Source organism: Mya arenaria, chromosome 9, assembly GCF_026914265.1.
Source record: "Mya arenaria isolate MELC-2E11 chromosome 9, ASM2691426v1".
In the NCBI taxonomy this organism is placed as follows: Eukaryota; Metazoa; Mollusca; class Bivalvia; order Myida; family Myidae; genus Mya; species Mya arenaria.
Genome location: NC_069130.1, coordinates 11489651 through 11503032, shown reverse-complemented (window position 1 = coordinate 11503032; position 13382 = coordinate 11489651). Strand labels below are relative to the sequence as shown.

General features: G+C 35.4%; 1 protein-coding gene across 6 annotated transcripts in view; it reads right to left on the bottom strand.

Annotated features, from left to right (window-relative positions):
- LOC128245472 (high affinity cationic amino acid transporter 1-like) overlaps window positions 1–13382 on the bottom strand; it is a 45820-nt gene that overhangs the window by 7621 nt on the left and 24817 nt on the right. For all 6 annotated transcript variants that reach the window (XM_052963647.1, XM_052963649.1, XM_052963646.1 and 3 more), the window contains exons 8-14: window positions 11471–11693; window positions 10876–11015; window positions 10332–10434; window positions 5692–5748; window positions 4858–5030; window positions 4077–4243; window positions 1782–1890 (exon numbers count right to left, since the gene is read on the bottom strand). In XM_052963647.1, coding sequence (XP_052819607.1) covers window positions 1782–1890; window positions 4077–4243; window positions 4858–5030; window positions 5692–5748; window positions 10332–10434; window positions 10876–11015; window positions 11471–11693 — 972 coding nt within the window. The remainder of the gene's footprint in view (window positions 1–1781; window positions 1891–4076; window positions 4244–4857; window positions 5031–5691; window positions 5749–10331; window positions 10435–10875; window positions 11016–11470; window positions 11694–13382) is intronic.

Genomic DNA, 13382 nt, shown 5'->3' with positions numbered 1-13382 from the left:
AAGAATTAGTCTAATCAGTCAATTTAAGAATAAGATATGACAGAAATATTTTATGACAAAAAACAAAAATACAGAAATATTTTATTTGCAGACTGGCAGAATTTTTATCAAATTATCAGGCTTAAGCTGCACAGGATAGGTAACAGGTATTGGCTGGTATAACCATGAAACAATATGAGCAAAGATTTCAATATTCTGATGATAACAAATCATATTGTTTACATTTATTCAATATTGTCACAAAATTACAGGAAATCTTTGAATTTGAATGCAGTAAACACAGTAAATAACCAATGCTGTCTTAAGACAGCACCCTCAACTATCACTGTCATTGAGATAAAAAAAACACCTTATAACCATGTATGACACAAATCATCCAAAGCTCATAAGTTTCTTAATAGACAAATTACCTGCTGAGCTATGGACTTGACGGAAACTGCATGCACAATTTCTAACAAGGGACTTAATTTGGCATAATTTACCCTAGAGTTACACAACTTGCTGAATTAAGCAGGTCTGTTGACTGTGAACAGTTGTTTCAAATTTTAATCAAACACATTGAGTGATTGGTGAGATAATTGGACCTTATGGTACTTGCACGCAAAACTCTAAACCATTATTTCTCAGTCCAACACAGGCCATTATAAATTTGCAATAAATCATGCAAGTGTTACTCATCTTGTTTAATGACAAGGTCTGTTGACTGTGAAGAGTTGTTTTAAGTTTCAATCATAAACACTAAGTGGTTGGTGAGATAACAAAACCTTCACCCAAAACTTAAGACAAACAAGGGACATAATTTGCATTATATTCAACCAAGAGTTGTCTAATTTGATTGTTTTAGTAGGTGTGATGTTTGATAAGACTTGTACGAAGTATTAATCCAATACATAAAGTAATTACTGATGTATGCACTTAAATACTACACGAAAACCCTTTTTTAAGTCAAACAAGGGACATAATTTACATTACATTCCACCAAGATTTGTCTTATTTGATTATTTAAGTAGGTGTGATGACAGATAAGACTTGCACAAAGCATTTATTTAATACATCAAGTGATTACAGAGATATGCACGGTTAGACTACACGAAAACCTTTTTTTAAGACAGACAAGGGCAATAATTTACATAACATTCAACCCACAGTTGCCTTATTTGATTATTTAAGAAGGTGTGATGATTGGTAAGACTTGAACAAAGTTTTATTCCGAAACATCAAGTGGTTACTTAGGTATGCACTTATATACTACACGAAAAACTTTGATCAGAATGTTTTAGACAAACAAGGGACATAATTTACATTACATTCAACCCAGAGTTGTCTTGATGATTTATATGACTCGAACAAAGTTTAAATCCAAAACATCAAGTGGTTACTTAGGTATACACTAATATACTGGACCCAAAACTTTGACCAGAATTTATAAGCCAAACAAGGGCCATAATTTACAAAACATTCAACCCAGAGTTGTCTTATTTAATTTTTTTAGTAAGTGTGATGACTGGGAAGCCTTATACATCAAATACATCACATGTTTTTTGAGAAATGGCCTTGATAGAAACTTGCATGCAAAAATGCTAACCAAGATATGATGCCAATGCCAGGGTGAGTAGCATAGCTCTCCTTATTTTTCAAATGGTTAAGCTGAAAATTGTTCATTTATATATAAATAATTACCTAATTGATCAATTCCTGACAAGATTTTACTCAAGTTGTTTCATGAATAAACCAGCCAGATTGTTTGAAGTTTACATGCATATAATATTGACATAGGTTACCTAAAACCATCCAGACGGCAAATCTAATCCATGTAGCCTCGGGAAGACGTAACATCAAGAATATGTTTACAAACACGCTGATTCCTGGTAAAACTGGCACCCATGGAACCTGGAGATATAACATCAAGAATATGTTTACAAACACGCTGATTCCTGGTAAAACTGGCACCCATGGAACCTGGAGATATAACATCAAGAATATGTTTACAAATACGCTAATTCCTGGTAAAACTGGCACCCATGGAACCTGGAGATATAACATCAAGAATATGTTTACAAACACACTGATTCCTGGTAAAACTGGCACCCATGGAACCTGGAGATATAACATCAAGAATATGTTTACAAACACGCTGATTCCTGGTAAAACTGGCACCCATGGAACCTGGAGATATAACATCAAGAATATGTTTACAAATACGCTAATCCTGGTAAAACTGGCACCCATGGAACATGAAGATATAACATCAAGAATATGTTTACAAACACGCTAATTCCTGGTAAAACTGGCACCCATGGAACCTGGAGATATAACATCAAGAATATGTTTACAAACACGCTAATTCCTAGTAAAACTGGGACCCATGGAACCTGGAGATATAGCATCAAGAATATGTTTACAAACACGCTAATTCCTGGTAAAACTGGCACCCATGGAACCTGGAGATATAACATCAAGAATATGTTTACAAACACGCTAATTCCTGGTAAAACTGGCACCCATGGAACCTGGAGATATCACATCAAGAATATGTTTACAAACACGCTGATTCCTGGTAAAACTGGCACCCATGGAACCTGGAGATATAACATCAAGAATATGTTTACAAATACGCTAATCCTGGTAAAACTGGCACCCATGGAACATGAAGATATAACATCAAGAATATGTTTACAAACACGCTAATTCCTGGTAAAACTGGCACCCATGGAACCTGGAGATATCACATCAAGAATATGTTTACAAACACGCTGATTCCTGGTAAAACTGGCACCCATGGAACCTGGAGATATAACATCAAGAATATGTTTACAAATACGCTAATCCTGGCACCCATGGAACCTGGAGATATAACATCAAGAATATGTTTACAAACACGCTAATTCCTGGTAAAACTGGCACCCATGGAACCTGGAGATATAACATCAAGAATATGTTTACAAACACGCTGATTCCTGGTAAAACTGGCACCCATGGAACCTGGAGATATAACATCAAGAATATGTTTACAAACACGCTGATTCCTGGTAAAACTGGCACCCATGGAACCTGGAGATATAACATCAAGAATATGTTTACAAACACGCTGATTCCTGGTAAAACTGGCACCCATGGAACCTGGAGATATAACATCAAGAATATGTTTACAAACACGCTAATTCCTAGTAAAACTGGGACCCATGGAACCTGGAGATATAACATCAAGAATATGTTTACAAACACGCTAATTCCTGGTAAAACTGGCACCCATGGAACCTGGAGATATAACATCAAGAATATGTTTACAAACACGCTAATTCCTGGTAAAACTGGCACCCATGGAACCTGGAGATATAACATCAAGAATATGTTTACAAACACGCTGATTCCTGGTAAAACTGGCACCCATGGAACCTGGAGATATAACATCAAGAATATGTTTACAAATACACTAATCCTGGTAAAACTGGCACCCATGGAACCTGGAGATATAACATCAAGAATATGTTTACAAATACACTAATCCTGGTAAAACTGGCACCCATGGAACATGAAGATATCACATCAAGAATATGTTTACAAACACTAGTGTTGGGAATCGGTTCCAATTTTACTATCAATAACCAGTTCAACTCAAGACCGATTATCGATAGTACAATCATTTTATTTTTTTTAATTTGAAAAGACACTTTGATGCAACAAGTATTGCACCATGTTTGAGGGTAATTCCACAAGTGTGCAGATCAATTATAACACTTTTCACTTATACTGCACTTGTTATTGAACGTTGTCCTTAACAACATGGTCAATAAACACTACATCACCCAGTATTAAGTGAATTGAATGACGGGTATTGAAGGTTAAGTGAAAATGTCAACTTGCCCTAAAACTTTTACTCGGAGATTGCAGCCGGAGTGAGTAGTATAGCCCTTCTTATTCTTCAAATAGTTGAGCTAATAAAAGTAATGCTGTATATATTTCTGTCTGGTTCAGTTTCACAAAATGATATATTGTATATTTCCAATGATTTTTTATCTATGAGAAAAAAGGAGTTATTTCAATATTGCAAAAAACATGCTAATTTGACAACATACCTTGAACGATAGTTTGGCTTTATTCTGCGGTTGGCACCCTATGGAAACTATCAGGACAAGTAAAATCAGAGTAAACACAGCCGTCACAATAACTGGAAAAACCTTCCCAGCTCCGATATTGTTTTCTTCGTACTTCAGGAAAACAGAAAACCCTATGCATACAAAACCTGAAATCGGGAATATATCATCAACATTTACGATCATCATTGTGTATAAAGTAAGAGCTCAGATTGCCAAAAAAATATTGTACTCCGATACCGCATTCAAAAACCTATGGTAGTTGATTTCACTTTATTGTAAGAGTAAATTTTGGGAGTTTTGATTGGACGTTAATTGGCCAATAGATGGGTATGTCTAAGGATAGAGAATTATATCACACTTCCTACATAAATAATGCAACGCCATTTGTCCAGGACTGGTCCAGGTTAAATATATTGATATTTTACACTAAAACAGACAATCTTCTTTTTATTATATGCCTAAAATTGGAGTTAAAAGTCATTTAAATACGCTTTTTTAGAAACATGCGGAAATAGTATGCGCACATAACATCATTTCGGAAATGACGATGTTGAAATTGTGTCCCAGCCCTGTGCGCACTGACATTTGATATAGAACTGAGAGCAGGCTGAAATTTCAAAACAGTGAAACATATCAATTTGATATTTTCACTGTTTCAAAACAGTGGAATATTTATTTTATTTCACTGATAAATCTTTATAAACCACCGGAAAGCATATAATAAAAACATTTCATACACACTGGATAAAAATTAACTTACAGAATATTGTTACATTGTATGCTGCAACCTTTTCAGTGAGAGCGGATGGGTCTTTGTTTCTGTAGTTGAACAAGGTGGAGAGAATTGATTGTTCCGTCTCCATCTGTAACAATCGCTGCTTGTCACTGTGAGACTCTGCCCCACCAAGATCAGCCTCTGTGTCATTCTGAGGCCTGCAAAATAATGTTAAAGCAATAAAAAAACCTGTTAAAATTTTAATTCATTTTTATAAAGTGACAAGAGGTGTATTATAGCTTTCAAATTAAAAGAAAAGTACCAGTGTTTTTAACACTAAAGTATTTTTTTTCAATGAAGTCAATGAATATCTGTATTTTGGAAATTCTAAAGTTTTGTTTCATATGTCTATTAAAGAATATACTAAAATAAGGACAGTGACTTATGTGAAAGGATGAAACTCAATAATTATTAAAGCAAGAGTTATAGACTTTGCAATACATGTGTATATTGTATCTGGCAATGTGCATACCAAGTTTCATTTGAAAACTTTAAATGTTTTTGAGTTATGGCAAAGCTCAAGTTTTTGTAAGGCAAGGCCACCAAGTTCCATTTGAATATCTTGAATTGTTTTTGAGGTATGACCAAGTTCAATTTTTGTACAACTACGCCACAAAGTTTCATTTTAAAATCTGGAATGGTTTTTGTGTTAAGGTCAAGTTCCAGTTTTTTACAACGACGCCACCAAGTTTCATTTGAATATCTTGAATGGGTTTTGAGTTATCGCCAATTCAAGTTTTTGTAAGACAACACCACCAAGGCAAACGCAATATCTCGATTTCTATCCTTCGAAAACAGAACAGCTAAAAAGAGTCTTACACTTTGGTATATGCGCTGTAGGAATGTGTTGCTTCCCCAATATTGTGTTCCTTGTATCTGAAATAAAGGTCAAGCTTGTTTTAAAAACAGGATTAATATATTAATTATTATGTTACTTATTAAGTGGAATTCACAAACTAGTTAACCCATTAATGTTGTACAGCTTAAAAAGGTAGCAGGTGGCAGTTTTGGATATTTTCAGGCCTGTTTTAAGTCTTATTATATTCATCTTAACGAAAAAGTTTGGTGAATATTGACTAGATAGCTAGAAAATTATCACAAAAATTAAGTTGCTAACACAAAACAATTTGAAAACGTTAACAGACTATCTTACAGCAGTAATATGCCACTGTAATTATCTATCCTTTTGCATCAACTTTCCATATCTAGCCTTTCATCTATCTAGCCTATTATCTATCCTAAAGTACTTTGTATTCTAGTATATTCAGGGTTGCCAGCACTTTGGTGAAATAAAATTCCCTGACTTTTCCCTGACTTTTCACTGACCAATTCATGTTTTTCACTGACCAAAATCGTCAAACACATAAACGGCCTCCTGACCTCCCCTATAGCCGTCCAATCCTCCCATTATATTTTTGCATGTAAACTTCTATTTATTTTCCAAAATATAAAACATTTACATTATACATCAAAGTAATGATTCAAACATAGTGTTCTACTATTCTTAACTATTTCTATTCAAACACAGTGTGACTGTTGGTCAGTGAAACATGTGAAACATTAGCATGAAAACAAGAACATAGGGCTCATTTTGGCATATCATGAAATAATCACTATAAAATTAAAGACTTTGAATGAGTATGGTAAGTAAGTGTGAAAAAAAGTTAGTGTGAAAAACATAGCATTGCATAATTTAACCAGTTTCCATCATGTTTGCAAGACAAATCCTCTTGTACAATTTCTTAGTGTCAAAGCAAAAAGCAAAGCAGGTTATATGCCAATATGGTAGTTTGGTATACATGTATACTGACTAGATTTTGTTAGTAATTAAAAGCCCTTCTAGTGATCATGCACAGAAATAGCTAGACCAATACAGAATACAATGAGAGGCATGACTGTAACATTACATTTGTTTCAGTTTCTTCTCTAGATGTTTAGCTGTCTTAATTTCACACTCCATCTCCTTTCTCTTTCCATGGGACTTTTCCCGCAGGGCATTAGATTTGACCAGTAACTGCAGATTGTTTTTGGTTTCAGCTTGTTTGGCCAGTTCATCAGCTTCAACAACCAATTTATCTGCCATCTTCCTCAGACTTGCCGTTTTCTTCTTTGCATCATCCTAGTTGCCTTTGAGTTTCTTCCCTTTCTTTGTCTTTCTGCTTCTTTTCATCCTCTACCTTTGTTTCCTGTGCATGAGTCCTGTACCTATGGTAAGCATGCCTACAGCTCTGAAGTAACTCCTTGCTGACACACTCGGAGAGTGGCTTGTCCTGGGATTTGAGGCCATCATAAGCCTGTCTGTACGTAATAAGGGTATGCTTATTCATGTTCCCTTTCAATAGCTCCTTATTGTCAGAGAACCCCCTCTCAACAGATGACTGGCCATGGGACAGAATAAGCATGTCTTTCACCACTGTGAAAAGTTCTTGGTATTCAGCCTTCCCACCAATATCCTTGTAGAATAGTGTGTCAATGCCTTCATTGCTATCCATGCTGTAAGACTTATACACTTCCTTCTTCTCACATTCAATGTCGGCCAACCATTTCCTGTACTGCTGCATAACAATATCACAATATTTGGCGTCTCTTATTCTGTTGTCAATTAGGCACTGAAGCAATTTGCTGAACATTTCCTTTGATGACTCAGGATGTTTGGCCATTTGCTGGGGGTTCAAAGATACCAAATATCTCACAACCGAATACTTCAGAGGGCATCGTTCCAGTAACTTCATGCACAATTTCTGGAGAAACAGGGTGCATTCCTTCCTGAAAGTCAGAACTTGTAAATCGCTGACTGTTTTCTCTCTTTCTGCTTTTCTCAGATGCTGCACTGTGGCAAATCCTAATTCCACACACTTTGGATGAACCACATTTTCAGCAGCCATCACATCTATGTTGGCTAATTTTGCTTTGGTGTTTGCTTTGTTTAGGACTTCTGGCTTTATAAACCTTTCGAGAACTAATTTCAGCAATGAGTACAATTCTTCTGCTAACAATGGCAGCAGTGGATTGTCACCTTGGAATCTCTTTAGGAATGGTTGCAAGGTTTCTGCCACATTGATGAAGAACTTCAACTTCGCAATAGTAAGGGGATCTTGAACATGTTTCACAAGCCTTTGGAATGAGCTTATAGATGGAATTTTGCTCTTTAGTCCTGTTGAGATCTTTCGTACATATTTAACGATTGCTGGCCAAATCTCAATGGCACGCTCAGCTACAGGAATGTCTTCTAGCCATCTTGTTGAACAGAAACGTAATGGAAACACTCCTGTTCCACCAATACTTTCATAATCTTCTCTTCTGGCTGGAGAATCTTCAAACACATACCAAAGTGATCGCAGCAAACTGTCAAGTTCCCAACCAGTGGCAGAGGTACCAGTCTTGAAACTCCCATGGACAACATGAAGTCCACATGAACCCAAGTTCAGAAGACCAGGCATATTTGGGTCCTCTATTTTTCGATCCTTCACAATCTCATCAAAGAATTTCCAGTTAGTAGCTGGTCCATCCATTGAAATTTGCAGTAGGTTGGAGTATCTCAACGCTTGTATTCCACTTTTGAAGTTAGTTACAAGGTCCGATGCTCTTGTGTGGCCAAGAAACTTGGAATTGAAGTACCTAGTTTGCACCTTATTAATGTTGCAATCCCATATCCGAACCAGCATATCCATTTGCTCCTGTTGCAGAGTTTTGTTCAGTGATTCATCAAATGAGACAACATACCTCTGTTCAGGTTCCTGCAATTGTTGGACAAGTTTGTCATGGTAGAATGGGGCTAGACCATAACTTATTAGATATGAACACTTAGTTTTGCTGCACTGGAATTGTTTGGCAATCTCACTATCTGGGAACATAGCACAGAACAGCTCATTATTGCCTTGACAGGAATTGGTGGAATATTTGGAAGTAAGTGTTTTCATAGCCCATAATACTTCAGCTTTCAATGTATCTTCTTTAAGAGTCCACTGGGATATTGGCCTTGTACTGGTGATTGGCTGCTCTGTTGGCGGTGGTGGAATTTCAAGCATTTGTGGGACTGTTTCCTCTGGTACCAGTATCTCCTCATTTGTTGAAGTTGTTAGATTGGACCCTTCTGAGCTTGATGTTGCTGCTGAAGTTGTGCTTTCAACCTTGACAAGATGGGACATCATTGTATTTTCTTTCTTAATCCTTGTTACTAATGCAAGTTTTTCAGTATGCTTCTTTCCTTTTGCATGGCTTCTTAGGGCTTGCTTGCCCATGTTTCCTAAGAAGAATGACCCTCCACCACAAATAACACATCTGGCCTTATTCACATTGTTTGGGTCTTTTCCTACCCAACACTTAAACTCTGTGTCCGTAAGCCAGTTATTATTGAAAGATGTCTGTTTTGAACTCATATTTGTTAATTTGTCATGCTAACAAGGAAGAGCCTGAAACAGAGTAATTTAATTATATTATCTGCCATCAAATCCCTTTATTAGATGAGATAAAGAAACCGCAACACCTGAAACAAGGATAATAATCTATAGATTAGAATATAATGTCAGGTAAATTCTCTTTTCTGGTGTTATATTCCTACAATACAACAGAAATTACGTATTAGTCAGCTCTGGAGGCAAGGGTTGCAAAGCCTTTCAGTCTTTAGGCTGAATGATGTTCTAAATAATGGGTATTATAATCACTAAGTTAACATATAATGCTTCTTAATATCACAGTTTACTGTTATTTGAATTTAATGCTTAACTGTGAGAGTGATAAAGTCAAATATTAAATGCCTAAAGACTGCCATAGCCAAGAAAGACCTTCAATGCGTATATTTTTCGACCTTTGAAATATTTTTTCCCTGACTTTTCCCTGACTTTTCAGGATTTTCATTTTTCACTGACCAAATTTCAAAATTCCCTGACAATTCCCTGACCTTGAAAAAATACCCAATTTCCCTGACTTTTCAAGTCCGCTGGCAACCCTGATATTAAATAGCCTTGCTTATTATCTACCCGTTTATCTATCCTAGAGTACTATATATTCTAGTATATTAAATAGCCTTGCTTATTATCTACCCGTTTATCTATCCTAGAGTACTATATATTCTAGTATACTAAATAGCCTTGCTTATTATCTACCCGTTTATCTATCCTATAGTACTATATATATTCTAGTATATTAAATAGCCTTGCTTATTATCTACCCGTTTATCTATCCTATAGTACTAAATATCATAGAGTATTATCCGTCCTAGCCAATCAATTATTATATTATCCTTTCATCTATCCTAGAACATTATCTGTCCTAAAGTATTACATATCTTAAGAGTACAATATATCTTAGCATATTATCTATCCTAGCTTATTATCTTTCCTAGAGCATTTTTTGTCCTAGAGTTTTACATATATTAAAGTACTATACATCCTACAATATCATCTATTCTAGCGAGTTATCAACAGTAAAATTCAGTAAATTGTGCTACAATTCCATACCTTAGGATAAGAACAGACACAGCTACTAGTGTATAGGCCAGCAGTGTGCCAATTGACATCATGTCCACAAGTTCCTTCAAGTCAAACAGCATCGCCATCAAACCTGAAATATTAGGGCATACATGATAATTGTAATAGATTTTACATTCTGTAATACGATATTACCACAAATGATTCAAAATCATAGCAAATTGAATGATCTCTCTTTTTGTACTCTTGAGTTCATATAAATTAGTTTAAACTCCCAGTAGTCTTGTTTTCCAGTGAACAAGAGTTTTACTGACTGCAAGTATACATTAGCTTTATTTGAATTTGAAAACTTTCATCTGATATCTGACACTTGCCTAGTAGGCATTCAAACTTCTAGATCTTAACAGTATTTTTGTTTTACGCTTAATGATTAGATGGCCTCTGATTATAAATTGAACAGGGTTCAGAATATTAAGCAGGAATTCATTGTTTAAGACATTAAAAAATATCTGAAAACAAAAAGGTAGAACACAAACTTATAAGGGCATTGTAATAAGAATAGATAAGGTCATACCTGCAAATAATCCTGACAATAATGTAGCTAGTAGCGGCGTCTTAAACCGCTCACTGACAGTGGCAAGTCCTTTAAACAGGAGACCATCGCTGGAGATAGCGTATATCACCCGTGGTAGGGGGAACATGGCACCTAGCAGACTGGAATATGAAGTGAATTATATTTTAAAATAGATGGTCAGGCTAACTTGAATAGTTTTGTACTCAGTGTGGTGTATACTTGCAAACTGAACTAATAAGTGTGGTCCAAATAGTAATTAATGTGGTCAAATGAAGACAAACATTAAGTTTGGTTTTTAACTTTGATGTACATTGGAACTTTGAAATACATGTAATATTGAAATACTTTTCTGAGAAAACATATTGAAAACGTTCCTTATTTTCATAATGTTTAGAAATTAAAGTCACGGAATGATGATTTTATCTTCTGATAGTAAGCAAAGACAGTAACTTAAAGAATAGCCTAACATGATCGTTAAAAGCATTTTAATAAAAAAAAATCATTAAAAGAAACCGCACAAAAATTCTCAAAACTGAAGCATACAAGTCCTTTTAATCTGCCATTAAATAGCGTAATATCAAACTCCTGCCATTACCTCGTGGAAAGTCCACAAACGGCTCCAACAGCTATTATGTACCGAGCAACATGCCAGCCGACCCGATCAAACACCGCAGGCAATGGAGCATTCCCGTCAAGCAGGTAGTACGGACACATGAGTGTGATCACTACAGAGATCCCCGAATACGCAACAAAACATGTGAGAAGGGAGATTACTATGCTTATTGGAATGGCTTTCTGTGGGTTTTTGACTTCCTCCCCTGAAAGAAGAAATTGTGTTTTAGCACATTGCAATATTACAAAGGGCACATAACATGACAATTTACGAAGCCAAAGTTATGGGTCTTGTTGAACATATCCATAATGATACTGGAAAAAAAAATGTACCAAGTTTCATGAGAATAATTTTATCAATTTTTTAGTAAAGGTTAAAGCATAACATTTTTTCACAATGACATCTCCAACGACACCAAGGCTGTGACAATACTTAAAACATATCTAAAAACAGTCGTAAGACAGCGCGCTCTACTACGCCGCTTTGACTTGGAAGTGAATACAATAATGATGTAATATTACCAAGTTTGGTGGTCTCTTTATGTCAAACCTAACTAAAATTATTCGATACAAGGTCACTTTGATGCTGCCCTCCCACCAGCCCACCCAAACAATGACGCAAGTCATTCTAATTACTTGTTTTTCCTTGGTAAAAAACTGGTTAAGAATATAAAAATGTGTGTGTCAAAAGAAATTAAAAAAACAACAGAAAAAAAACAACAAGGGACATTTTTTTTGTATTTAGGGTCAAAATGGAGTTATGTTTCTTGTTGTAAGATGGTCGTAAATAATTTTGAATTTTATTAAGTGCATTGAATGAAAGGTATAGAAGTTTTTTTTATTAAAATCCCAACTTGCCCTTAACTTTTACTTGCCTAAAACTTTAACCTAAGTCAATCAGGGGCCATAACTTGTATTAAGGATATGGAGTTATGTAACCTCATTGTGTGATGGTCCTGAACAACTGTGTGAAGTATTAAGTCAATTGAACAAAGTGTATAGAAGTTATTAATAAATATCCCAACCTGCCCTAAAACTTTAACCTAAGTTTCATAGTCAATCAGGGGCCATAATCTGTGTAAAGAATAATATGGAGTTATCTAACCTCATCATGTGATGGCGCTGAACAACCATGTGAAGTATTAAGCCAATTGAATGAAGGGTATTGGACTTATAAGTGAAAATCCCAACTTGCCCCGACACTGGGGCGAGTAGTATAGCCCACCTTTTCATCGATTAGTCGAGCTAAAAAACAGGAAGCTAAAAAAACTGCTTTCAAAAAACTTCATAAATCATAGGTTCAACAAAATCGTTTTCCAAAATGATTTCACCAACGACACTAATGCTGTGAAAATACTTTGACATATGTCAAAACATATCTTAAAAAATAGACAAGAAAAAGAAACAGTAACTGCTTTCTGAAACCTTGATAAATCATCTGAGCATAACCATTTAAGGCCACAATGAAAAGTTTGTTTGGTGTTACCCATCCAACATTCATAGGTGTGGGAAGGTAGGTTGTTTTTTCCCGGGTTTTTTTGTGAGTGTTTTTGTTACTTCCTAATTACATAATTTAAAAAGCAAAAAAAAGAAAAAAAAGCCCAAACAGCCTTAAAAACTTTTGGGCCACGGCTATTTTTGTGAATCACTGGATTAATGACAAACAATCTTTTTATTAATTGTGGCCTTACTTTTTCATTTTCAATTTGAAAAAGCTACAAGTAAAATACAGAGCTATTAATACGATTTAAAGTTGATTTCTCATAATTGGTAGAGTGCATAAGGGGCGTACCTGAAGCATTTTAAATTGTACACTCGTACAGTTCAGTGTGGATTTTGTTAGTGCCAATATCTTTTAAATTGTAGGAACGTGAGGGGTGTGATTTTAAAAGAAT